We start from the raw sequence: 23077 nt of genomic DNA, 5'->3' as shown, positions 1-23077 counted from the left end.
CGGAGGCCGGAGCTCGCCCTGGGCCGGGCCCTTCGCGCTGGGGGAGCTGGGGCCCCTCCAGGGCTTGGAGTCCCTGCGGGTGACTCAGAGGAAATGGTTAGCAGCCTGACTTCCTGCGCGGCCACCAGCTCCTCTTCGCGGGCCGCCCCCCGCCATGGGGCTGCCTCCCCTTCCGCCGGCCCGGCGCTCACCGCCCACCGCGCTCTCTCCACAGCAACAGCTGGAGGAGGAGGCGGCCAAGCCGCCCGAGCCCGAGAAGCCCGTGTCGCCGCCGCCCATCGAGTCCAAGCACCGCAGCCTGGTGCAGATCATCTATGACGAGAACCGGGTAGGTGTCGCCGCCTCCCCGCCCGCTCCCGCCTGCCCTGTGCCGGCTGCCAGGGGCCCCTCGGAGGATCCGGCCCTCCCCCGGGCCCGGGGTTCCCACCGTGACCTCCTGCACCCGCAGAGATGTGTGCGTGTGAGCGGGAGGAGACGGGCTGGCCAGCGCGCACCCACTTGGGGCAGTGTGAAAATGTGGGCATCGGGCTGCAGGAGGGCATCGGGACCGGCCCAGCGGGGCCTGAGCAGCCGCCCAGGCACTCAAGCAGGAGGAATCCCTGATGCTGTGACTAACGGTAGCGGCAAACACAGAATGAACAGCTCCTCCTTCCGACGGGCCAGGTGTTTTAGGTAGTAGTCTTAGGAGGGTAGGTACAGTAATTGTTTCTGTTTAACACGTGGAGGAACTGAAGTCCAGAGAGATTAGGTGACTTGTCCAAAGTCACACAGCTAGTAAGTGGTGGACCTGGGACTTGAACCTGCTGCGGTTCATCAGATCCCAGGGCCTGATTCGTCAGCACTGGCCTCTGCTAACATTCAGCCCTGGACAGGGCCTTTGGGATGGTTGGACACAGGATCTATAGCAGGCTGTGGGGGCTTCTAGGGGTCCCTGGGGGGCAGCTACTGGGTGTCTGGAGGGGGCTTAGTCTTGGGGAGGAGCTCAAGGTACCCAGAGTAGAATGTCTCCAGGGGCTGATCCCCAAGGTCTGAGCTGTCCTAAAGGGGAACCTGGTGTCTAGTGAGGTGGTGAGCTCCCTGTCATCCCAATCAAGCCACTGAGAGCTCAGCTTCAATGATTTACAGTTGACTTTTTCCAAGGGTGCTCTAGGTCTGTGGGTGTTGAGTTCCCTCCCTGTGTTACAGATGAGGCAGGAAACTGAGGCCCAGACAGGGACTGTTCCTTATCTGAGGTCACATAGTCAAGTGTGACTGATGGGGGATCTCCCCTCCCTGCCTTGGCCTTCCTGTTCCCCCTCTTGCCCAGGGCTTCTCACCATCCTTCCCAGCTGTCTCTGCTGTGGAATATGCTCTTGGCTACTGGATCAGTGCACAGAGTTTAGATGGGGGTTGAGACATACCTGATGTCCTGGGGCCTGGGAACATGTGACTAGTGCCTATGGCTGTAACTCCAGGCAGGAAACTATTGGATCATCTAGTTTGCTATGTTTCCGCCTCTTGAAGCAGCAATAGTTGCAGGATGAGACTGAGCCTACTGCGACCTGGGAGCTGGGCCTTGTGGGGCTGGTCACCCATCCCACACCCTGACTGCACACCCCAAGTAGCACATAATAATCATTAACAATAGGAGAGGTAAGAGGCCACATGTACTTGAGCCAGACATCTAGGTTCGGCTCCCATCCCTACCACTTCCTGGCTCTGTGACCTTGGGCAGATCACTTAAACCTCTCTGTGACTCACGTTCCTCACTTACCAAGTGATCACAGCACCCATGTCTCACAGCGGTGTGGAGGTTAAGAGAGTTCATCATGTAGTTCCCTAGAACAACGCCAGGCACCAGGTAAGTGCCGCCCGTATTGCTGTTCTTGCTCAGGTGCGCTGGGCGCATTGCACGCGTCCTATTCATTCATTCACTCAGCAGCCAAGTAATGGGCCGCCTGCTCTCTGCCTGCTACTGTTTCAGGCACTGGGGACACAGCGGTGACCTCAGCCCCAGCACACACAGATGCTTCCTGGTCGGGGACAGAGTATCACACCCACAAGTCCCCATCCCTGGGCATACCCTTGATCTGAGGAGTTTTGTCGTTCCTGTCCCCGATCCCCTTTCTGTTCTTTCATTCATTTACCCCTCTCTCTGCTGCATGCTCCTGCCCCAGGGCCTTTGCCCAAGCTGTGCCTCTGCCACAGCTCTTTTTCCCCATGGGGCTCGCTCTCTCACTCCTTCAGCTCTTTGCTCCAATGTCCCCGTTTCTGTGAGGCCCATTTTGACCTTCAGTTTAACCCTGCAAACCCTTCAACCCCCATTTCTCTTTCTAGTTTTAATGTCTCCTTCGTCCCTAATCCTCTGGGCATGATTCATATTTAATGTTCTGTTTCCTGGGAATGGAAACTCTGTGAGGGCAAGGGTTTGTGTCTCTTTTTTCTCTCGGCTGCGTCCCTAGCACCTGGACAGTGTCTGGCACATGGTAGGTGCTCAGTAAATGTTTGTTGACCATGTGAAGGGATGGCAGAGGGAAGGGGAGAGGAGACTGCCCCCTGGAGCAGTCCTCGGTTTTGGGGACTGTTCCCAGTGGAGGTTGGGTTGGGGGGATGCTCCCTCTGCCTGGGCTGAGCCTCCGGGGCTGGAGGCTGGGTGGGCAGAGGCCCCTCCGCTGCCCTTGGCAGGAGCAGCCAGGACTCTCCGCCCCTTGGGGGGATCAATAGGATTAAATTTTAATCCTCTCTCCTTCCCTGCTGGTTCCTCGGAGAGGCTGCCGAGAAGGGCCTGTCTGTAAATGCCGCACTGGCTGGAGGACGCAGCTTCCCCCAGGCAGGGCCCGCCTGGCGCTTCTGCGCATTGGACTCGGGCTCATTGTCCATTCGGGGCACACGGACAAGGCGCCAGCACGCAGCGGGGAGCCGGCTGAGCCAGGCTCCTCCTGCCTCCCAGGAGCTGTGTGCGGGGCTGGGCAGGTGCACACAGATGGCGGAGCAGGAGGCCTGGGGCGGGAGCGGCGGGGGTGGGAACGGCTGCTTGGAGGCCGTGGGTGGGCCATTGGCCCCAGGAGGGCGTTCAGGTGGGTGTCAGCACAGGCAAAGGCTCAGAGAGGGGACAGGGGTCCTGTTTCATCTTCAGAGGGAGTGTGTGGGGGCCGGAGGTAGAGGCCTGGGAGGACGCTCGCCTCGGCTTCGAGTTTAGATAAAGCACATACGCACACAGCACTAGGAAAGGATGGATAAGTAAGGGACAGTTTGCCTGGTGCTGACACTGTAGGAATTCAGGGCAATGGGCAGTCAAGGTAGACCTCCTGGAGGAGGCGGGGACTTGAGCTAGGTCAGCCATAGTGGGCACTACTGGGATCCCACCACTCCAGCCCTGCCCTGCCTGTGTCTGGCATCACCCCTGTATCTAGTTGCTGCTGATCCTCACAGAGCCTCATGAAGGCGCACAACCTCCTATTCATCCCTCAAAACCCAGCTTATGTAACCCTCCTGTTCCCTTTCCAGAGAGGGTGACTTAGTTCCCATTTCATGCCTGCCCAGTATAGCACACGTGTCCTCTTCCTGAGTGGACAGACCTGCTGTCACCCTCTGGACTAGCTGCAAGGACTGGGCTCCTTGCAGGCATCACTGGGTTTCATGCTGTATCTCACCCTGGAGCTTCGTATGGAGTGGGTGCTCAGGGCGTGTGTGTGGAGCCACCCTGTCCCCTCCCCACCCCACACCTAGTCCCTCACTTGGCCTGGCTCAGGAATTCTCCCATCTCTAGTCCCCCACAGCTGGCCCTGTTTTTGCTTCGAGGTGCGGCCAGGGCAGGGTCTGCTGTGACTGTCAGGGTGGCGTCTGCCCCCCTGCCCGGGAGATGCCAGCTTCCTGGGTAGAACCCAGCCCTTGTCTTTCTCCCTCCTCGAAGCCCAGAGATCAGAAGGATTTTTTCCTTACGTCATCTCCCTGTGCCTCAGTTTCATCATCTGTGAAGCGGGGCCGCGTCCTGCATCTGCCTCGCGCTGTGTTTATGTGTGATGTAAATGTTGGTATTGCATGCAGTGTACGCAGCGCTTGGCTCATTGTGGGTGCTCAATAAAGTGGCAGCCATCATAATCACGTGCCCCCGATTTCCTGGCCCTGGCCACACTCTGAGCCTGTTGGCCTCTGCATGGGTGTCGGCTCTGCATGAGGGGGCCCGAGAAAAAGGCTCTGTTCAGGGTGGGCTGGGCCTAGGGCTCTAGGAGGAGCTAGTTCTAGGTGCCAGCTTGAGCCCACCCACATGCTCACTTCCTGTCACTGGGGGCTGCCCTCGGCACCCATCCTCCCTGCGTGACACTGGGGACCTGATTCCCCAAGGCTCCAGCTCACCCCCTTTTAGTGGGTCTGGACTTGGGGCTCCTTGGGGGACAGTTCGATTGGGTGATGGTGATATACTTGGCCTGTCCTCCTGCCCACACCCTGAGTTTGGCTGAGTCAGGAGCCCCCCCTTTCTTGGCTCATGAGGGGTGGGGGGCTCAGGGCTTCCATGTGCACGCCTTGGACCCCACTTTCCCCATCACACACTGTGGCCCAGGTCCAGCAAAGACCCTGCTGAAGCACCTTCCGCAGCCCTGTGTGCATCCCTTTACCCCCGCTGGCCTGACCGCCCTCCTCAGCAGCCCCTGGCGGCCCCGGGGGGGGGGGCGGGCAGGGCCTGGCGGAGGGCACAATGCCGCCTTCACGGCCAGCTGGGGCCCTGAGGTCCAGCCTGTTGAATCCACCGCCATGGAGTCCTTTCTGCCACGTGTTCCTGTTTCCCTAATAAGTCCGGGGTTGTGAGAGGGGAGGGAGGCGGGGAGGCCCAGGGCAGCTGAGAAATAGTCACATGATTGTGAAAGACAAGAATCCTAGAAAGGGTATCTCCTAGCGGCTCTATCTGCCCTCCCGCCCTCCTCCCCCTGGCTGGCGGCTCCAGCTCCGAGGTAACCGAAGACACCCAGCCAGCTTCCGGGGCGCAGGCAGGCACCTCGCTTGGCACTGTGGGCTGGCTGGCGAGGAGCTGTGCCCACTCCTCGGGCCGGGGGCATCGGGCCTGGGGGCCTGCGGGGGATGGGGGACGTCACCAGAGAACTGCGTTTGTTAGAATCGAAACTTGGCGAGCTGGCAGGGATGCCGTGTGGGTGTTTAGGCCCCTGCGTGTTGGTTTCCAGCCCGGGGAGGGCGTATGGGGGCCACCGCCTTCCCACCCGCTGGGCCGGGCAGCTGCCTGCCGTTCTCGGAGGCCTCTATTTATACTCCATTCTGTGTGTGTGTGTGTCTAATTCCTTGTCTCCTCCATCATCCTGCAGAAGAAGGCCGAAGCTGCCCATCGGATTCTGGAAGGCCTGGGGCCCCAGGTGGAGCTGGTGAGCTAGGGGACGGGGTGGGAGCTCGAGGGGGGGCGGCTGGAGACGTGGGGGCGGCAGGTGGGTGTGGAGGCTGTGGGAAGCGTGGAGGGAGGAAGTCCTGTATTGCCAAGCGCTGCCCTGTCCTCGGAGGAGGCAGGAAGTACACCCTGTGATAAGAAGGAGGGCAGATGGCCGGTGGGTGGGCCGGGCATGTCGGGGGGTGGGGGGTGGAGTGGTGGAGCCTTGGCACTCCTGCTGGGCTCCCACCCTTCCCGCTCAGGCAGCAAGGAGAGCCCAGCCAGTTTGGTCCCACTTAGCATGGATCTGAGGTCAAGTACTAGATCTGCCACTTCATAGCTGTGTGACCCTGAGCAGGTCTCTTAACCTCTCTGTGCCTTGCTTTCCTTGTCTGTAAAATGCACCTAATAGCAACACACATCCCACTGGGGTGTAGACGTGATTAATTATTAGTATTTATAAAGCACCTAGCACGGTGCCCGATGGACAGTATGTGCTGAGCGTTAGCTGTTGTTACTATTACTGTCGTCGGTGTCATTTCACCAACGGGAAGATGCCGCCAGTCGGGGCAGAGCCGCGGGGCAGCGTGCAGGCATGCTGTTGACCCACACATGCACGCAGGACAGATGTCAGGTCCTTGTGCCCTCGATGGCTCTGGGGTGGGCGTGGGCATGCCCATGGGGCAGAAATAAAGTCGCATACATTCAGAACTGACTCTCAGCTCATCTCCACCCTGAGTTTGCCGAGTGGCCTTGGAAAGGGCCTGGGTCTTCTCACCTGTGCAAGGGGAATCGGGATTGAGGGCTAAAGGAAATGGCTTGTGGCGCAGGCTCCCGTAGCAAGGCTGGTGGCCCGTAGTGAGCGCTCAGCCAGGGGAACACTGAGGAGGGTGGAGCGGGGTGGCCCAGGAGCTGTTTCCTGCAGTGTCAGCTGCTCCCAGCCAGGGGTTGTCTGCTCAGGCCACCGCTGGATAGCGAGCAGCGGCCTTTCCCGGCCATGCGGGCTCTCGGGGGGGGGGGGCTTCTACGGCTCTGGGGCAGGTCCCAGGGCCCCTCCAGGGTCGGGGACAGGCTCCCAGCCTGGGGCACGAGCTCGGGGATGTCTCTAGCAGCTTTTTTTTTTTTTTTAGTAGCCTTATTAAGATGTAATTCACATGCCATACAATTCACCCATTTAAAGTGTATACAACTTAGCGGTTTTTAGCACAGTCACAGACGTGTGCAACCATCTCCATGATCAGCAACATTTCAGCATCTCAAAGGAACGCTGTGCCCTTAGCTATCACCTCATCTCATCCCCCCACCCCCCACCCCCACCCCCAGCACGTCCCGTCTCTATGGATTTGCCTGTTCTGGACGTTTCCTATCAATGGATCACACACTATGTGGCCTTTTGTGCCTGGCTTCTCTCCCTCAGCACCACGTGATCGAGGGTCATCCACGTCGTAGCAGGTGTCAGTGCTCCACCCCTGTTCACGGCTGCGCAATATTCCACCGCACAGTTGGGCCACATTTAGTTTATTCTTCATCTGCTGGTGGGCATTAAGTTGCTTTTGCTTTTGGCTGTTATAAATAAACGGGCTACACACGTTCACATTCACGTGCCTGTAGGGACCCGTGTTTTCATTTCCTGTGGGTGTCTACCCAGGACCAGAACTGTGGATCATGGTAATTCTATGCTTAACCTCTCGAGGAATTGCCAGACTATTTTCCAAAGTTGCTGCATCATTTTCTGTTCCCACCAGTAAGCCGCTGCTTTCTTTTTTTTTAAAAAAGGTATCTTTATTGATTTCAGAGACAGGAAAGGAGAGGGAGAGAGAGAGAGAAACATCAGTGATTAGAAAGAGTCATTGATCGGCTGCCTCCTGCACGCCCCCGACTGGGGATCGAGCCCCCAACCCGGGCACGTGCCCTGACCGGGAATTGAACCTTGACCTCCTGGATCCTAGGTCGATGCTCAACTGCTGAGCTATGCTGGCCAGGCTGCTTCTTGCCTCAGTTTCCCCTTCTTAACGGGACCGCAGAACTAGAGGTGGTACCCAGCCATTCACAGACCCGGAGGCTCTCCCTCTCCTCTTTCCTGACCTAAGTAGTCCCGGGGCCTCCTGAGTGGGGGACATGATTGGAAGTCTCTGTCTGGGGGCCCAAGGCATGTCATGAGGGAAACAGGGCTGGTGTCCCTGGGAGTCGGCAGGAGTCTGCTGGGCTCAGAATCTGAGTGGTGGTTTTTTTCCCCATTGATTTTTATAGAGAGTCAAAGGAAGAGAGGGAGGGAAAGGGGGGGAGAGAAACGATTGGTTGCCTCCTGCACACGGGATGGAACCGACAACCCAGGTACATGTCCTTGACTGGGAGTGGAACCTGCCACCCACAGGTGCACTGGCAACACCAGCCAGGGCCTGAGCGATTCCTCCTGGGTCATCCCCTGCATGGGGTCCCAGAGTACAGGATCCCTCAAGGCTGGCGGCGTAGGATGCTGAGGTCTGATGTCTGGTGGGCTTCCTGGCTGTCACTGGAGTCCCCGGAAGCCAGTGGGCTGTTGGCTTGGTGGCCTTCAGTGAGCCTGTGGAGGAGACTCACGGTGACAGGGTACATGCTGTGTGTCAGGCCTCGTGGACGTGTCGCTGTCCCTTTTCTAGCTGAGGCACGGAGAGGGCAGTGCCCTGCCCAGGGTCACACAGCGAGAGATGAGGTGAAGGTGTCCTGAGCCTGTGGGGTGTGGCCAACGAGTTCTGCTCAGATCTCTCCTCTGCCTGGTCACCTCAAGGCCCAAGTGGCCAGAGGTGTCCTCCAGAGGGAGGCGGCTCAGAGGGGGGCCCTCTCTGCAGGGGTCACTCGTGCCACCCAGGAATCAGAGCCCAGGAGGGCCTGGGGTCGGGGCTGCACCATTGGGAGTCCTGTTCCCCGCACATGTCTCCCGGCTGCAGCCTCAGGGACAGTGGTGTGGGCTCTGTGACTGCTCCGGGAGGGACGCCTGGGCACAGGAGAAATTTGCATGTGGCAGGGACCCTCCATCCCAGCACCCGGGGGACGGCGGCCTGGCCTGGAGCAGGGCCGCGCGAGGGTGTGGGCAGCCGGCTCCCCCTCCCGCTGCCTTGAGTCACTGCTTCCTTCCTGTTCCGAGGTGTTATTTTAAGAACGTGGTGTCACCACAGGGTGAGGGCCGGGCTGACGCTTCACTTCTCAGGGCGCCGTCTACCTGGGGTTGCTGACTCTTGGCCGCCCCACCGGCTGGCTGAAGTCAGGCCCGAGGGCGACCCCACCCCCTCCTTGCCCCGAGCCCCAGCTCTTCTCTCTGAGCCATGGGAGTGTCTCGCTTCTGCCGCGGGGCTTTTGCCCAGGGCTTCGCGTCGGGCGCCCGCAGTCGGGCACGTCCTCCCCACTCCCGCTGCCTCTGCCCCCTCGTTGGCTGTGCCCCCGCCTTCAGGCAGGGAGAGGGAGGTGGGGGGACGGCGAGACACGGGCCGGGCCCAGCCTCACGCCCAGGCCTGTGGGTGGGACTCTCCTCAGGGACTGGGGCCCCGGCGGGGGGTGAACCCTGTCAGGTTGCGAGAGGCAGGGGAAGCCGAGCCCCCCGGCTGCCGTGGCCGTGGGGCTGAGGTCGCCTCGCGGCCGTCGCATTGGGACTCACCTCATGGGATAGATGGGGCCCTGCCTGGCCTCCTGCAGCCCCCTCCTGCAGGTGGCTCGGAGGGGGCCTGTGGCTGCGCTGCTTGTGGGTGGTCCCCATCAGCTGGTATCATTGGGAGGCTTGTGGGTGTCACAGGGGGTGTCCCCTTTGTCCCCAGGAAGAAATTCCAGGGTGGAGCCTTGTGTGCCTTCTTCCCCCACCCCGGGTCCTGCCTGAGGCTGCAGGACACCCAGTCCCTGTCCTTCCCGTCCTGCTTGACCCCTCACACTCTGTACCTGGTTCTTCTAACACAGTCACCCATGGCTGTCCCCGAGGTCCCTGCTGCGTGTGTGGGCCCGTGAGAGTGACAGAGGGTGGGAAAGGGAGAGGGTGGCTCAGAGACACATATGTATGCAGGGGGTGCAGGCAGAGAGAGAGAGAGGTGGGATCCTAGTGCCAGCCCATCTCCTACCAGCTGTGGGCAAGTGCTTTAACCTGTCAGGGACTCAGTTTTTCCATCTGTAAAATGGGAATGAGAATGGAGCTTGTTAGCTACTGCCATGTAACAGGACAGCCCCAAGTGTAGTGGCTCAAGACAACCACCGTTGAACTGTTTGCCACGAGGGTAGAAGTCAGCTGAGCGTTTCTGTTGATGTGAGCCCAGCTCGCTCACGTCCACGGTCAGCTGGGCGGTCAGCAGGCGGCTGTAGCTCAGCCTTAGCCGGGCCGGCCCTGCTGTAGTCTGTGTTGTCGCCTGCCTCCAACAGGCCAGGCTCGGCTGTCCTCTCCACAGGGACAGGCCACTCAGAGAGGAAGCAGGACTGCAGACACACGTTTCCAAGCCCCTGCTTCTGTTACATTTGCACCTGTCCCGTCGGCCAAAGCAAGGGTGTGGTTGGATCCAGGGAGGCAGGATAAATTGGTGCGGTGATGGTGGTGACAGGGATGCTGGTACTTGGGCATTTCTGCCAAGCACTGGTTTAAGAACTTGCAAGTACTGCCTGTTTCATCTCCACATCAGACCCTGTGAGTTTAACCCTGGTTATAGATGAAAACCCAGGGGTCCGGATGGCTCAAGTAACTCACCCAGAGACACACAGCCAGGGCATGTTAGGACCAGGCTGTGCCCCTCGGTTGTGCCCTGAGCCCCTGGCGGTGGTGATGGTGCCATGCACGAGGCACTGCCCAGCAACTAGCCAAGCTCTGGACCCATCGCAGACCCTACAGCAACTTGCTTCTTTCCTGTGCGTGCATGCCGCTGTACGTGGGCCTGGCCATTCATTTTTCAGTGCTGTATAGTATTCCGGACGCAAACAAACCCTCATTTCCCTATTCATCCTCCTGCGGGTGGGCTTTTAGCTTGCTAATGGGTTGCTGTTGGGAGTGGTGCTGTCCGGACATCACCTTCTGACGGTCACCTCCTGGTGGGACACGGCCCGGCGGTTCTGGGGCTTCCACAGGAGGGGTGCAGGTTGCAGGGCGGACACACGTTCATTCTTTAGCACAGGTGTCTTCACTGCTCCCGAAGCCTGTTGCCCGCGCACATTTGCATGAGCCATGCGCCAGCCTTCCTGTCTCCCCCACGTCCTCGCCAGTACCCGGCCTTCCTCAGCTTATCTTCTGTTGGCTGGTGGCTGACGTGGCCTCTCAGTGGTTTGCACACTGAGAAGTTGAGGACCCCCTGTTGGAGATCACTGCTGATCTCAGCTCCCCCAGGACGGGTGTGATCGTTCCCAAGGCTTCGGCCATCGCTGCCCAGTGCCCTGCAGAACAGCCTCAGTGGCCTTGGCAGGAAGTTGTGGTACCACAGCTGTGCCCAGAGGGTTAGTCTGTTCCTGGCTGGGGCCGTGGGCTGGGTCCCTGTGTTCCGTGTCCTGCCTGCCGGCGGCTGGTTCCCACGCCGGTGGACAGACGGCTCACAGGTGTCAGGGCCTTGGGCGCTGTGGTCGAGGGGGCTCGGGGGCACTGGCTGCCGGGCACCGGCTGCCGGGCGCCACAGTGGGGCTGCGGCCCGCCTGGCGCTCACTCTCACGTGCTTTCCCTCCCTCTGCAGCCCCTGTACAACCAGCCCTCTGACACCAGGCAGTACCATGAGAACATCAAAATGTGAGTACGTGGGCCTCGTGCAGACGCCCAGGGCGGGGGCCAGGCTGTCCGGCCTGGGAAGCCTGGGGTGGGACGTAGGTTCTCAGCTGGGGCTAGGGTCGGGAAGGGAGGCAGAAGGGGGCAGTTTGGGCAAGAGATCCGGGCCAGGCAGGACATAGATGGGGTCCGAGCAGGCCTGGGGTAGGGAGGAGGCAAGGGAGTGGCCCCATGAAGCTTCGGGACACAGACCTCAGGTTGGGGAGGACGCTGTGTGCACGGCCTGTAGAGACAAGGTGGAGGGTTGGGAGTCCTCGCCCCGTGTGAGCAGGAGGACCCTGCCAGGCAGAGGAGAGTAAGCTCAGGAGGATGGCATGGCCCTGTGGTTCGGGCTGTGATCCGAGCATACTTGCAGATGTCCTGTGGTCTGCGCAGCGGGTCCGTCTGTGTCATTGCCCAGTATGGGCAGCTGGGAGCCCTTGTCCCGACTAGAGGCTTTGCAGGTGGCCAGAATGATGGCTCCCTATGAGGGGGCCTTTCTTGGATGGGTGCTGGGGCGAAACAGCATCAGTTAGGTGCTACGTGTGCTTGGCCGCCCGGTCTGGCACAGTGGGGTGCCAGGACCATACTGGGGCCTGGGGGCTCCGTGTCTTCCTGTTGGGAGCGAGGCATCGGAGGGGTGGCTGCAGAAGGGGCTGGCTTTTTCTGGGGATGCGTGAATGGGAGTGTAGCCTCCCTGGCTGAGGAAGGGCTGTTACCGCTGCTTGTTACCCTGGAACCTGGAAGGTGAAAGGGGTGCAGAGCTCACCTTTTGGGGACATGTGGCCGCGAGCACTCCGAGGGGGGGTTAGGTTGGAGGCACACTCTGGAGTCACAGCCTTTGAGAGGGTGCAGGCTTTTTTGTGTGACTTCTGAGGGTGGTGCTTAGCTTGTCCAGTGGGCGGTCCAGCCCATCTTGTTGTCCGAGTGTCCCTGGGGTACAATTGCAGGGTGCACATGCAGTAGTGAGCTCCCCATCCCTTGAGGTATGCAGCCTCCTGATGGTGTCCACATACCTGCTGGGGCTGGACTAGTGGTTGGCGAGGTTTCTCTCTTGTAGTTTCTGGACTCACCTGACTGGTCCAGGCTCAGGTGATCAACTCACAGATGACTGTATTTCAGTTTAAAACACAGAGATGAGTCGTTTGAGATTTCTTAATAAGTGGTCAGCTTTATTTTAGAAAAATATACCCGTAAGTAAAGTATTTGAATTTAGATGTCCTTAGAATTTTAATGTTTTAAAAACGATTTTCCATGAAAATGACCGCTTCTGTGTATTAAATTTCAGCATGATTGTCATTAAATCGGTGGAGTCGTTCACTTTAGAAAATGCTGTTAAGATGGCAAATGGGGAGATGGTAGAAAATGTGAGGGGTGGCTTTAGCCAGGAGGATCAGGGCAGGGTAGGACCTGGCAGTTGAGGGAACACTTGCAGGCTGAGAGGCGGCCGGCAGTGCACATCTCCCAGGCAGCTGGAACAGGCCGTGCAAAGGCCCTGGGGCTGGTGCACTGGCGGGATCCCAGAAGGTCAGCAAGGCCCGAGGGGGTAGGTGAAGGGGAGAAAGGTGCCCAGGACTGGTTTCATTATCTGCACATTGAGGTTTATTCTGGGAAATGACGTGCTTGGATTTTTTTTTTTTAAAGCTCGAGCAGGTGGCTACAGGGAGAAAGGACTGGGGGTTGGGAGACCTTGGCAGAGGCCACTGCAGCTGGTGGAGCTTGATGCTGTGGGAGCTGTGGGGGTGGGCAGGGGTAGGGAGGTCCTATGGACTCCAGGGCTGGGGGCCTGGGCAGCCCTGCGGATAGACGGTGAGGCTGCGTCCTGAGGTGGAAGCTGACGGTGCAGGGACAGGGTTAGGGCCACGAACATCTGGCCCTTGTGGCTGCTTACTCTCAGTGGCTCAGTTTCCCCATCTGTGAGATGGGGTAGGGTTGCTGTTGAGGATTCAGTGGGCCACTTTCCCTGAGGCGCAGAGGAAGGGATCTGTGGTTTCTGTCCTTCCTGTGCAGACACCAGAGCTACTGCTCGTGTGTCCACTCTCCCACTGGCATTTTGTTGTTTTTAAATCTTCACCGGAGGGCATATTTTTTCCATTGCTTTTCAGAGAGAGTGGAAGGGGAGCGTGGGGTGGGGGGGAAAAATACGTCAATGTGAGAGAGACACGTTGATTGGTTGCCTCCCACAAACACCCCAACCGAGGCCGGGGATCGAGCCTGCAACCCAGGTACGTGCCCTTGACTGGGAATCGAACCCTTGACCCTTTGGTGCGCAGGCTGACGCTCTAACTGCTGAGCCACGCTGGCTGGCTCCACAGATGTTTATTAAGCACCTGCCATGCGCTAGGCCCAAATTCTGGGGAAACTGCAGTGGGTGAGGCCTGCCGATCCGGGGGTGCAGACAGGTAATACATCTGTGGACAGTGGGAGCTTGATAAGGACAGTGAGAGGAGCGGCAGGGCTGTGATGCGGAGCATCTCCAGGCTCCCTGTCGTCCTCTGTCCGCCCCCTGGCCCGGCCTCCTCCCAGCCCCTCCCTCTTGCCGCTGTAATTGCCATCAGGTGGGAGGTGACCCTTCCCCAGAGGACCTCGCCCTGTCACTTTAATTCCTCTGTGTCTGCACGCCAGGGCTGCGGACTCGAAGTTAATTTCACGCTTGACTTCCTGCGGCTCTGGCAATTTCGGATGTGTTCAGGTCACCTAGACCCACCTCCGCGGCTCTCCCACCGTCACCTGCCGCCTCGGGGGTGAGGGAGGGCCACCTGGGCCCCGTGGTGGGGACTTGCCGTAGGATCTTCCCCCCAAGGCCTCAGGAGGGACTCCTCAGACCTCGCCGACCCTGAGGACACAAGGGAGGGGCTGCGGGTGACCCTGAGCAGCGTAGTGGGTGCTCTGTTGAGGGAGGGGCCTGGCCAGAGTCTCCTCGGATGTCCAGAGTTGCCGGTTCCTCGTTCCCGCCTGGTTCACGCTTCTCTCTCCAAGTCCAGGCTCCTCCCAGGCCCCGCCCTCCTGCTGCTGTAATTGCCACCAGGTGGGAGGTGACCCTTCCCCTGAGGACCTCGCCCAGGGGATGAGGCCTGTGAGCCCCTCACGGGTTATGCGTTTTTACTGAAGACTAGCTCCCCTTGGCACCCCGTAAATGCCCGCACCAGGGAACTCACGGTGCCGCCTGTGTGTCTGCCCTTCCCGGGCCCTCGCAGAGGCTGTTCCTAGTTTTGCTGGATGGAATCTCAGGAGAGGAGGTGTCTCTGCAGAATGCTGTGTGCATCTCCAATATCAAAACACTTCTCAGTTAAAAGTAAACACCCAAAAAATGTTTGCTGGACGGATGTAGAACAAGTGGACACCCCAAGCCAGGCATCTAGGGGAGGCTGACTCGCTTGTGGGTGTCAGACCTGGAAGGAACAGCCCAGCGGCGAGTGCCCAGGACTGTGGGACTGTAGCGAATGAATGGTGGGCCATCTGGGCCGTCGCCCCGTTTAAAGCCCCCCCCCCCCCCCCCCCCCGGCCTCCCTTCCCAGCAGGGGGCAGGAGGGAGCACAGCCAGACCCCAGCATTTCCAGAGAAGCTTTAAGTTGAGCTTTTCATGCAGCAGCTCCTGGTTTTAGTTGTGGCCACGGGTACGGAATTTTTCGAATACTCCTCAGTCCAAACACAACGCTCTCACATGCCGCCTCCGCCGGGCGGACTGCGCCCTGCGCCTGTTCGCGACCTGCGGACGCTTATCCCTTCTGGCAGTAAGCAGAGGCCTCCGGGTGCCCCCTGGGTGCTGGGCAGAGCACTTGCCCTGGCAGGAGACGCGGACCATGCCCTCCGCCGCCGAGGTAAACGCTGGCAGCTGTCCCGTCCCCTCTGTCCGCATGGGACTTGTCCTTACCGACCTTTCCTTCCGCGACTCGTTAAACGCCGTTAGGCACCGTGTTAGTGACCTGGGGCGGCTGGGGCTGGGTGGCTGCAGACAACACCCGATTCTCTCCAGGTTTTGGAGGCCAGAAATGGGAAATCGGCATGTCGCCGCCCTGGGGGGCTCCCAGGGAGGCCCCGCCCGCCTCTCCCGGTCGAGCCTGTGGGCCTCGGGAGTCTCGGCTGCGCAGGGCCTGCGCTGTCTTCCCAGGCCCTCCGCCCTTTGTGCGGGTCTGTCTTCGTGTCCAAACTTCCCCCTTTTTGTAAGGACTCCAGCCACACGGGATGAGGGCCACCCTGATGACCTCTTTCCAATCTGATGACCTCTCTAAAGACCCGATTTCCTGGGGGTCAGGACTCCAGCGCCTTTTCTGGGGAGAGGACACGTGTTACCCCATAGCTCACACCAGGCCCTCTGCCAGCTGCGAAGTCAGTTACACGTGACGCTCGCCAGGGAATCTCGAATAGGTCATGTCCCCGTTTTTCTATTTTTTTGGTTATTCCTCACCTGAGGGTATTTTTCCATTGATTTTCAGAGAGCGCGGAAGGGGGGGGGACGTCGATGTGAGAGAGAGACAGCGGTCGGTTGCCTCTCACAGCCTGGACCGGAGCTAGGGCTCGAACCTGCAACCCAGGTACTTACCCTTGACCGGAAATCGAACCCACGACCTTTGGGTGCCTGGGCTGACACTCTAACTACTGAGCCACACCTGCCAGGGCTGTGTCCTTTTTTTAAAAACGACTTTAAAATAGCTAAACTTATAGAAGACCTGCAAACACAGTACAGAGAATGTCTCGTAGCTCCTTCCCATTTTCCTATGAATGTCCATTTTCTGGTCCAAGATCGGACCCAGGCTCCCACATCCCGCTCTGTCCTCCGGTCTCCGCCATTGTCAGCCTGTGCTGGTTCCTCGGCCTTCCCTTGGCTCTCCCGATCCTGACACTCTGGAATAGGACCGATCAGGGGTTTTGTAGAATGCCCCTTAGTTTTAGTTTGTCTGATATTTCCAGGAGGAGGCGGGGCTTGTGGACTTGGGGAAAAGTCCTGCAGAAATGAGGGAGACCCCCGCCCTGTCCCATCCCATTTGAGTGCAGTGTGGGCTCTCCGGGCCCGTGTTCCCGGTGTGAGGTCTGCGTGGCTGCAGGTGTGGGCTCTCCGGGCCCGTGTTCCCGGTGTGAGGTCTGCGTGGCTGCAGGTGTGGGCTCTCCGGGCCCGTGTCCTGGTGTGAGGTCTGCGTGGCTGCAGGTGTGGGCTCTCCGGGCCCGTGTTCCCGGTGTGAGGTCTGCGTGGCTGCAGGTGTGGGCTCTCCGGGCCCGTGTCCTGGTGTGAGGTCTGCGTGGCTGCAGGTGTGGGCTCTCCGGGCCCGTGTTCCCGGTGTGAGGTCTGCGTGGCTGCAGGTGTGGGCTCTCCGGGCCCGTGTCCTGGTGTGAGGTCTGCGTGGCTGCAGGTGTGGGCTCTCCGGGCCCGTGTCCTGGTGTGAGGTCTGCGTGGCTGCAGGTGTGGGCTCTCCGGGCCCATGTCCTGGTGTGAGGTCTGCGTGGCTGCAGGTGTGGGCTCTCCGGGTCCACGTCCTGGTGTGAGGTCTGCGTGGCTGCAGGTGTGGGCTCTCCGGGCCCGTGTCCTGGTGTGAGGTCTGCGTGGCTGCAGGTGTGGGCTCTCCGGGCCCGTGTCCTGGTGTGAGGTCTGCGTGGCTGCAGGTGTGGGCTCTCCGGGCCCGTGTCCTGGTGTGAGGTCTGCGTGGCTGCAGGTGTGGGCTCTCCGGGCCCGTGTTCCCGGTGTGAGGTCTGCGTGGCTGCAGGTGTGGGCTCTCCGGGCCCGTGTTCCCGGTGTGAGGTCTGCGTGGCTGCAGGTGTGGGCTCTCCGGGCCCGTGTTCCCGGTGTGAGGTCTGCGTGGCTGCAGGTGTGGGCTCTCCGGGCCCGTGTTCCCGGTGTGAGGTCTGCGTGGCTGCAGGTGTGGGCTCTCCGGGCCCGTGTCCTGGTGTGAGGTCTGCGTGGCTGCAGGTGTGGGCTCTCCGGGCCCGTGTCCTGGTGTGAGGTCTGCGTGGCTGCAGGTGTGGGCTCTCCGGGCCCGTGTCCTGGTGTGAGGTCTGCGTGGCTGCAGGTGTGGGCTCTCCGGGCCCGTGTCCTGGTGTGAGGTCTGCGTGGCTGCAGGTGTGGGCTCTCCGGGCCCGTGTCCTGGTGTGAGGTCTGCGTGGCTGCAGGTGTGGGCTCTCCGGGCCCGTGTCCTGGTGTGAGGTCTGCGTGGCTGCAGGTGTGGGCTCTCCGGGCCCGTGTTCCCGGTGTGAGGTCTGCGTGGCTGCAGGTGTGGGCTCTCCGGGCCCGTGTCCTGGTGTGAGGTCTGCGTGGCTGCAGGTGTGGGCTCTCCGGGCTGTGTTTCTGGTCGTGGATGTGTCTGTGGTCACTTTGCCACAGCAGGTGTAGCTCATGGGCAGAGCAGAGCCTACATGTGTGGGGGGCTAATGGCAGCTCCAGGGGAGGGCAGGATGCCACAAGCACTTCTCCCTCTTCAGAGCCCCCTTTTCTGCAGACGAAACTCATCCTAATCGTGGGTGGGGAGCACGTCGGGTTGGGAGAGGAGAACGGACTTGGCAGTTGGGGGCTCGCTCCGAGGGGTACGGGCATCTCTTACCTCACTGAGAACCAGCACTGGCCACTTCGGGGCTGGCTCTCGGGACCAGTTCAAGGTGGACAGGATACTGAGCCCCTCGGTACTGACCCGCCCCTCTCGCTGTCCTCCTGCGTAGAAACCAGGCGATGCGGAAAAAGTTAATCTTGTATTTCAAGAGGAGGAACCACGCTCGGAAACAATGGGTAAGTTACCCCTCAGCCCCTTCCCCACACCTTGTCCCGGCCCCAGTGGGCCAGGCTTCCTTGGGAGCTGGAGACGGTCCATGCCACGTCAGGCCACACCTGCCGGGACCCCTTGGCTTTGCAGCTGTCCTGTTACCGAGTGCCCAGGCTGGGAAGAAATGCCAAGGACAGCGACAGAAATGGGAAGAGACGGTAGCTGTCTCTGTGAAGCCGGGGGCTCAGAACACAGCTGCCCCACGGAGGCCTGGGGGTGGGTTGGGGTCGGGAATTCCGTTCTCCTTCCCACCCAACCTGGATGGGGAAAATCTGGTCCCTTGTCATTAGAGGACCCGTTGTGGGTTTCCAGGTGGAGAGAGAGAGAGGTTTGTGGTAAGAGTTGGAGGACTGGCATGGGCCGTGAGCTTTGCAATTGCAGGGAGCTCCCTTATAAATGAGGTTGGCCCAGCAGGCAGTGGCTGCCTGGAGAAAGACGGGGCACTAGCTCCCGCATCCTGCCTGGAGAGCACATGAGAGGGAACCTGTGCAGCTGTGGCTTAAGGTGGCCGTGTCCGTCGTGGGGACATCAGGGCCGAGTGATGGAGGGGGAGTTACCTGCTGGTGTTCTTCCAGCTCTGAGGGGAAGAAGAGCTGATTCAGATGTGCTTAAAGAGTAAAGGCATTTGTGTAGCTCAGAAAGTCCACTGGGTGGAGTTCAGGAGTGGTGCGATCAGGTTTCGCCTTCATTTCTATGCAGTTCTTTTTGCCCAACTCTGTATGTTAATACATTGGCAAACTGGTTTCCCTGTGGGACCTGAATTCCTACAGCAGGTTGGAGTGTTCTAGAGCCACAGAGAGAGCCCTTTCTCAGACCATTTCACCAGTCCTGATAGAACCACTCGAGGGCGTGAGTCCCTCTGAGCCAGTTCCTAAACTCACTCTGCTCTGGTCCCAGACCTCAGCTGGGCCCTCAGAGAGAGGAGACACTTCTGGCCCAGATACTGGGCGACTGGGAAGCTGGATGGGCGGCGTTTGGGACCCCCGGGGCCCTGTGGGACAGAGACCAGGAGCATGTCTGTGTTGCCGGCTGCTGTGGACGGGGCCCCGGCCATGTGTAGCTGCTGAGCGCTGGAAATGGGGCTGGGTGACCAGGAATCTGAATTTTAAATGTTACAGAAATTTACACGAACTGAACAGCCACACACGGCCAGCGGCATCCACTTTAGATGCGGCCTTTCTAGAGGCAGGGCGGCCACTACCCAAGGAGGGAGGTACCCAGGCCCTGGGTGGAGAGAAGCCTCTGGGTTTTCTTCAGGGCCCGGGTATGCCCAGGTCTCACGTGACTGTGCATATCTGCTGTGTGACTGGGTGTCTGTGTGACCCCGAGCCCATGTAGAGTGGGCAGCAGTGGGGAGGCTGCAGGCCTGGTGCAGGGGGACCCTCAGCAGTGCCCCCCGTGGTGCCCCCAGGAACAGAAGTTCTGCCAGCGCTATGACCAGCTCATGGAGGCCTGGGAGAAGAAGGTGGAGCGAATCGAGAGCAACCCCCGGCGGCGGGCCAAGGAGAGCAAGGTGCGGGAATACTACGAGAAGCAGTTCCCCGAGATCCGCAAGCAGCGCGAGCTGCAGGAGCGCATGCAGAGGTGAGCGGGGTGCCTGCCTGCTGCCCTCCCTGCCCCTGGGACTCACCGGGGACCTGGGCCAGCTTGAGGCCTGGTCAGCAGAGGCGCCCCGGCCTGTGTGAGACCGAAAGCCCAGCAGGGTCTCAAACTGGCGGCCCCTGCAGTGTTGGGGTCCCGACATTCCCGGGCCGGACTGGGGGCTCCATGCCCTCCCCGGTACCCCTCGGCGTGGGGCTGTCCCTGTGGGTGTGGGAGCCCCAGCCCCTCCCCGCTGCCCATGGGCTGTCTCAGGGGAAGTTGTGGGCTCGGGTCTGTGCTGAGGTACCGGCCTCCGGTCCCTCCCTGGCTGCCGAGGCCTGGTCCTGAGCGTGTCCCTCTGGTTTCCAGTAGGGTGGGCCAGCGGGGCAGTGGGCTCTCCATGTCAGCCGCCCGCAGTGAGCACGAGGTGTCTGAGATCATCGACGGCCTCTCGGAGCAGGAGGTGAGTCCCCGGCCTTGACTTGATTTGTTCCTGGTGGTTGACGTCAGGGCTTGTTACTGAGGTGTGGGCAGAACCATCGTGGGTGTCAAGGTGCCCGGGGGTAGCCATCCCTGTCCCTCGGCCTGAGGGATGAGCAGAGACAGGTGTTCCTGGCCTCCTGATCCCCCTCTTCCTTCTGTGCCACCGTTGGCTGAATCCCACTGGAAGCCGGAGGGTGGGGTGGGGGCCCTAAGAGCTATGGTGTCTTAAGTCAGCCTCCTGCTGCCTAGAACCAGGGGCAGAGGGAGAATCCCCACCACACCCACTGTCCACACGGCAGGGACCTCCTGTGAGACCCCTCAGCCCCACCACCTCGAGCTGGGGCCATGCCTGGACACCTCAAGTTCAGCCTGGGTGACCCTGGCTGTGGTCACCGGAGCCCAGAGGTGGGCAGTAAGCAGAGAGAGGAGGCCTTTTCACCTGGGGAAGGACTGGTGTTGGCCTGTCCCCTCCCTGGTCGCGTAGGTCAAGTATGTCACGTGCCCACCCCCCATGTCCCCAACACCACAGTAGACGGGGAGCCTTCAAGGAGGAGGGGCTCATGCGTCCTCACTGGGGACTTTTGTCCAGATGGGACTTCTTATTGCTCTGGCTCAGGGCAGTAGCCAGTGGCTATTTAAGTTGAAATCAACTAAAATGAAATAAAAATAAAAATCCAAGTCCATTGCCCAGGGTTGCTCGGTCGGGCATTGTCACATGCACCAGGAGGCTGCTAGTTCAGTTCCCGGTCAGGGCACACGCCCGGGTTTCGGGCTCAGTCCCCAGCAGGGGGCGTGCAGGAGGCAGCCGATCAGTGACCCTCTCACCACTGATGTTTCTGTTTCTCTTCCCCTCTCCCTTCCTCTTTCTGAAATCAATAAAAAACATTAAAAAAAAATAAAAATCCGGTTTTCCAGTCACGCCAGACACATTGCGCGTGAGTGGCCGCCGTGCGGGACGGGGCGGTGGACTGTTGTACGGGGCAGTGCTGCTGTGGCCCAAGTGTCCAGTAGGACAGCAGAGAGCCTTGGGGACCTGGTGTCTGGTTTAAATGGTGGCGTCCTTGGCCCCACCCCCCACCCTGGAGGTCCCGACTCGGCTACTCTAGGGCGGAGCCCAGGAGTATGTGTTTTTACCAGGCTACCCAGGTGATTCTGATACAGACAGTAACCCACTCTGGCCAGTAGAAAAGGGCATTCGTTTTAAAACTTTGCACAATACGTCCCTGTTTTAAACATTGTTCAGCCAACAGAAAGCAGAACTCAGGGTGCCTCTGCCCGCAGCCCCACCAGCGGGTCTGCCCCAGTTCCCGCCCGGATGCTGTGGCCACGGGCAGGTCCCACAAAGCACAGACAGGCTGGTTTTGCCCTGGAAGCCAGAGGAGGGAGGCCCTTCCCCATGGGTCCCCTGCCTGTTTCAGGGCCTGGGACATCGGGGCTGACTCAGCATCCCCAGGTCCTGGCCACGTGAAAATGTAGCCACTGGCGTCCTCAGGGGTTGTGGAAGGTGTAGCATCCAGAGGATTGAGACTTCACCTCAGGCCGACCTGAGGCTCCCCAGGAGGGCGGGAAGGGGGACTGGGCAGGAGGAGAGAGATCTACCCCTTCTTTGGGGAGCTGTTGGCAGATAGGGCGCAGGCCTCATGTGGAAGAGACAGGGAGGGAGCCCCGGAGAGCAGAACAGGGTTCTGCTGGTGCCGGTGACCATGGCTGTGGTCTGACAGTATATTCTCAGGCATCTGGGGAGGTGAAGATATTGGATGGCTGCTAGGATGCTGGGGAGGCTCAGGGCTCCGCAGGGTCCCTTTTCCCAGCAGGGTCAGGACTGACCTCCCCACCCTCCCCCACCACTGAGTGGAGAGGTCAGATGTGGGAGGCTGGGCTGGTCTCCTTTGAACCAGCTGACCTCGGCCCAGCTGGGTCTTCACCGGCCCCCAGAGGTGGGTAATTGCCGGCCAGTAACGGGCCGCCGCGGAGATCTGGGGAGATGAGCCCAGCTGAGTGGCAACTCAGCCCATTTAGGCCGCTAGCACCCAGGTGGGTGCTCCGGGGGCAGCTGGACGCCAGGGCTGGGAGCACATGGTTTTGCCCTCTGCCCACAGCCCCCGCCCCACCCCGTGTGCCCTCTGAACCCAAGCCCCTTAGGCCCAGCTGCACCGAGCATCTCCCCGCGGTGGTTTACGGCACCTGCGTTTCCAGAGGAAGATTCACTGCTCCCCTCTCACGACAGATGGGCCACCGCCACTCTGCGCTGATTTACAGCCCTGCCCACTGTAAACCCGCCTGGCGCTGCCTTTAAACTCTCCCTCCCCCAGCACCGGCTGCTATTACTTTTTTGCTCATCCCTCTCTCCCTCCCTCTCTCCCTTCCTCTCTCCCTTCCTCTCTCCCTCCCTCTCTCCCTCCCTCTCTCTCTGGTTCACGGTTTCCCACTCTCGGAACATCCGTCCCCTGCGCAGGTCCCCGGGTCGCCGGCGTTGGTTGGCGGGGACCCCCCTCCCCGCCCTGGCCCCATCTCCCCCTGACCGGGTCCTCTGCCTCCCCTCCCTGCAGAACCTGGAGAAGCAGATGCGCCAGCTGGCGGTCGTCCCGCCCATGCTGTACGACGCCGACCAGCAGCGCATCCGGTTCATCAACATGAACGGGCTCATGGGCGACCCCATGAAGGTGTACAAGGACCGCCAGGTCACCAACATGTGGAGCGAGCAGGAGAAGGACACCTTCCGGGAGAAGTGAGTGCGCCCCTGCGCCGGCCGCGCTGCGACTGACTGCGAGCTGACTGGGCGCTTACGCGGCAGGAACGCGTAACCTCAGCGCTGGAGGCCGGAGGTCTGAGGTCGGGGTGTCGGGGGCCGGCTCCACCTGGAAGCCCCGAGGGAGGCGGCTCCCCTCTGTGTCCCCTGAGTTCCGTGGTTCCCGCAGCCTGTCGTCCAGTGGCTGGTAGCTGGATGGCTCCTTCTCCGCTTTTGTTTTCATGTGGCCCCTTTTTTGTGTTTTCGTGGGTGTTTTTTTGTGGTCCTCTTTGTGTCTCTTACTCTTCTTTGGAAGACACCACTCGTACTAGATTTGGGGCCCACCCTACTCCAGTGTGATCTCATCTAACTCACTACATCTGGGAAGAACTCATTTCCAAGTAACGCCTCATTTTGAGGTTCTGGGTAGACGTGAGTTTGGGGGACACTGTTTGACT

The 23077-nt window shown here is 60.3% G+C and overlaps 1 protein-coding gene across 1 annotated transcript in view; it reads left to right on the top strand.

Annotated features, from left to right (window-relative positions):
- Positions 1-23077, top strand: part of NCOR2 (nuclear receptor corepressor 2) — a 114569-nt gene that overhangs the window by 21944 nt on the left and 69548 nt on the right. The window contains exons 6-12 of the mRNA XM_087828348.1: positions 215-328; positions 5295-5351; positions 11014-11066; positions 17727-17793; positions 19239-19411; positions 19778-19871; positions 22441-22619. Of these exons, the coding sequence (XP_087684474.1) occupies positions 215-328; positions 5295-5351; positions 11014-11066; positions 17727-17793; positions 19239-19411; positions 19778-19871; positions 22441-22619 (737 nt within the window). The remainder of the gene's footprint in view (positions 1-214; positions 329-5294; positions 5352-11013; positions 11067-17726; positions 17794-19238; positions 19412-19777; positions 19872-22440; positions 22620-23077) is intronic.

The sequence above is a fragment of the Miniopterus natalensis genome, chromosome 20 (assembly GCF_054644295.1).
Source record: "Miniopterus natalensis isolate mMinNat1 chromosome 20, mMinNat1.hap1, whole genome shotgun sequence".
Classification (NCBI taxonomy): Eukaryota; Metazoa; Chordata; class Mammalia; order Chiroptera; family Miniopteridae; genus Miniopterus; species Miniopterus natalensis.
Note: the sequence above shows the minus strand (reverse complement) of the source record. Positions and strands in the feature narration are given on the sequence as shown.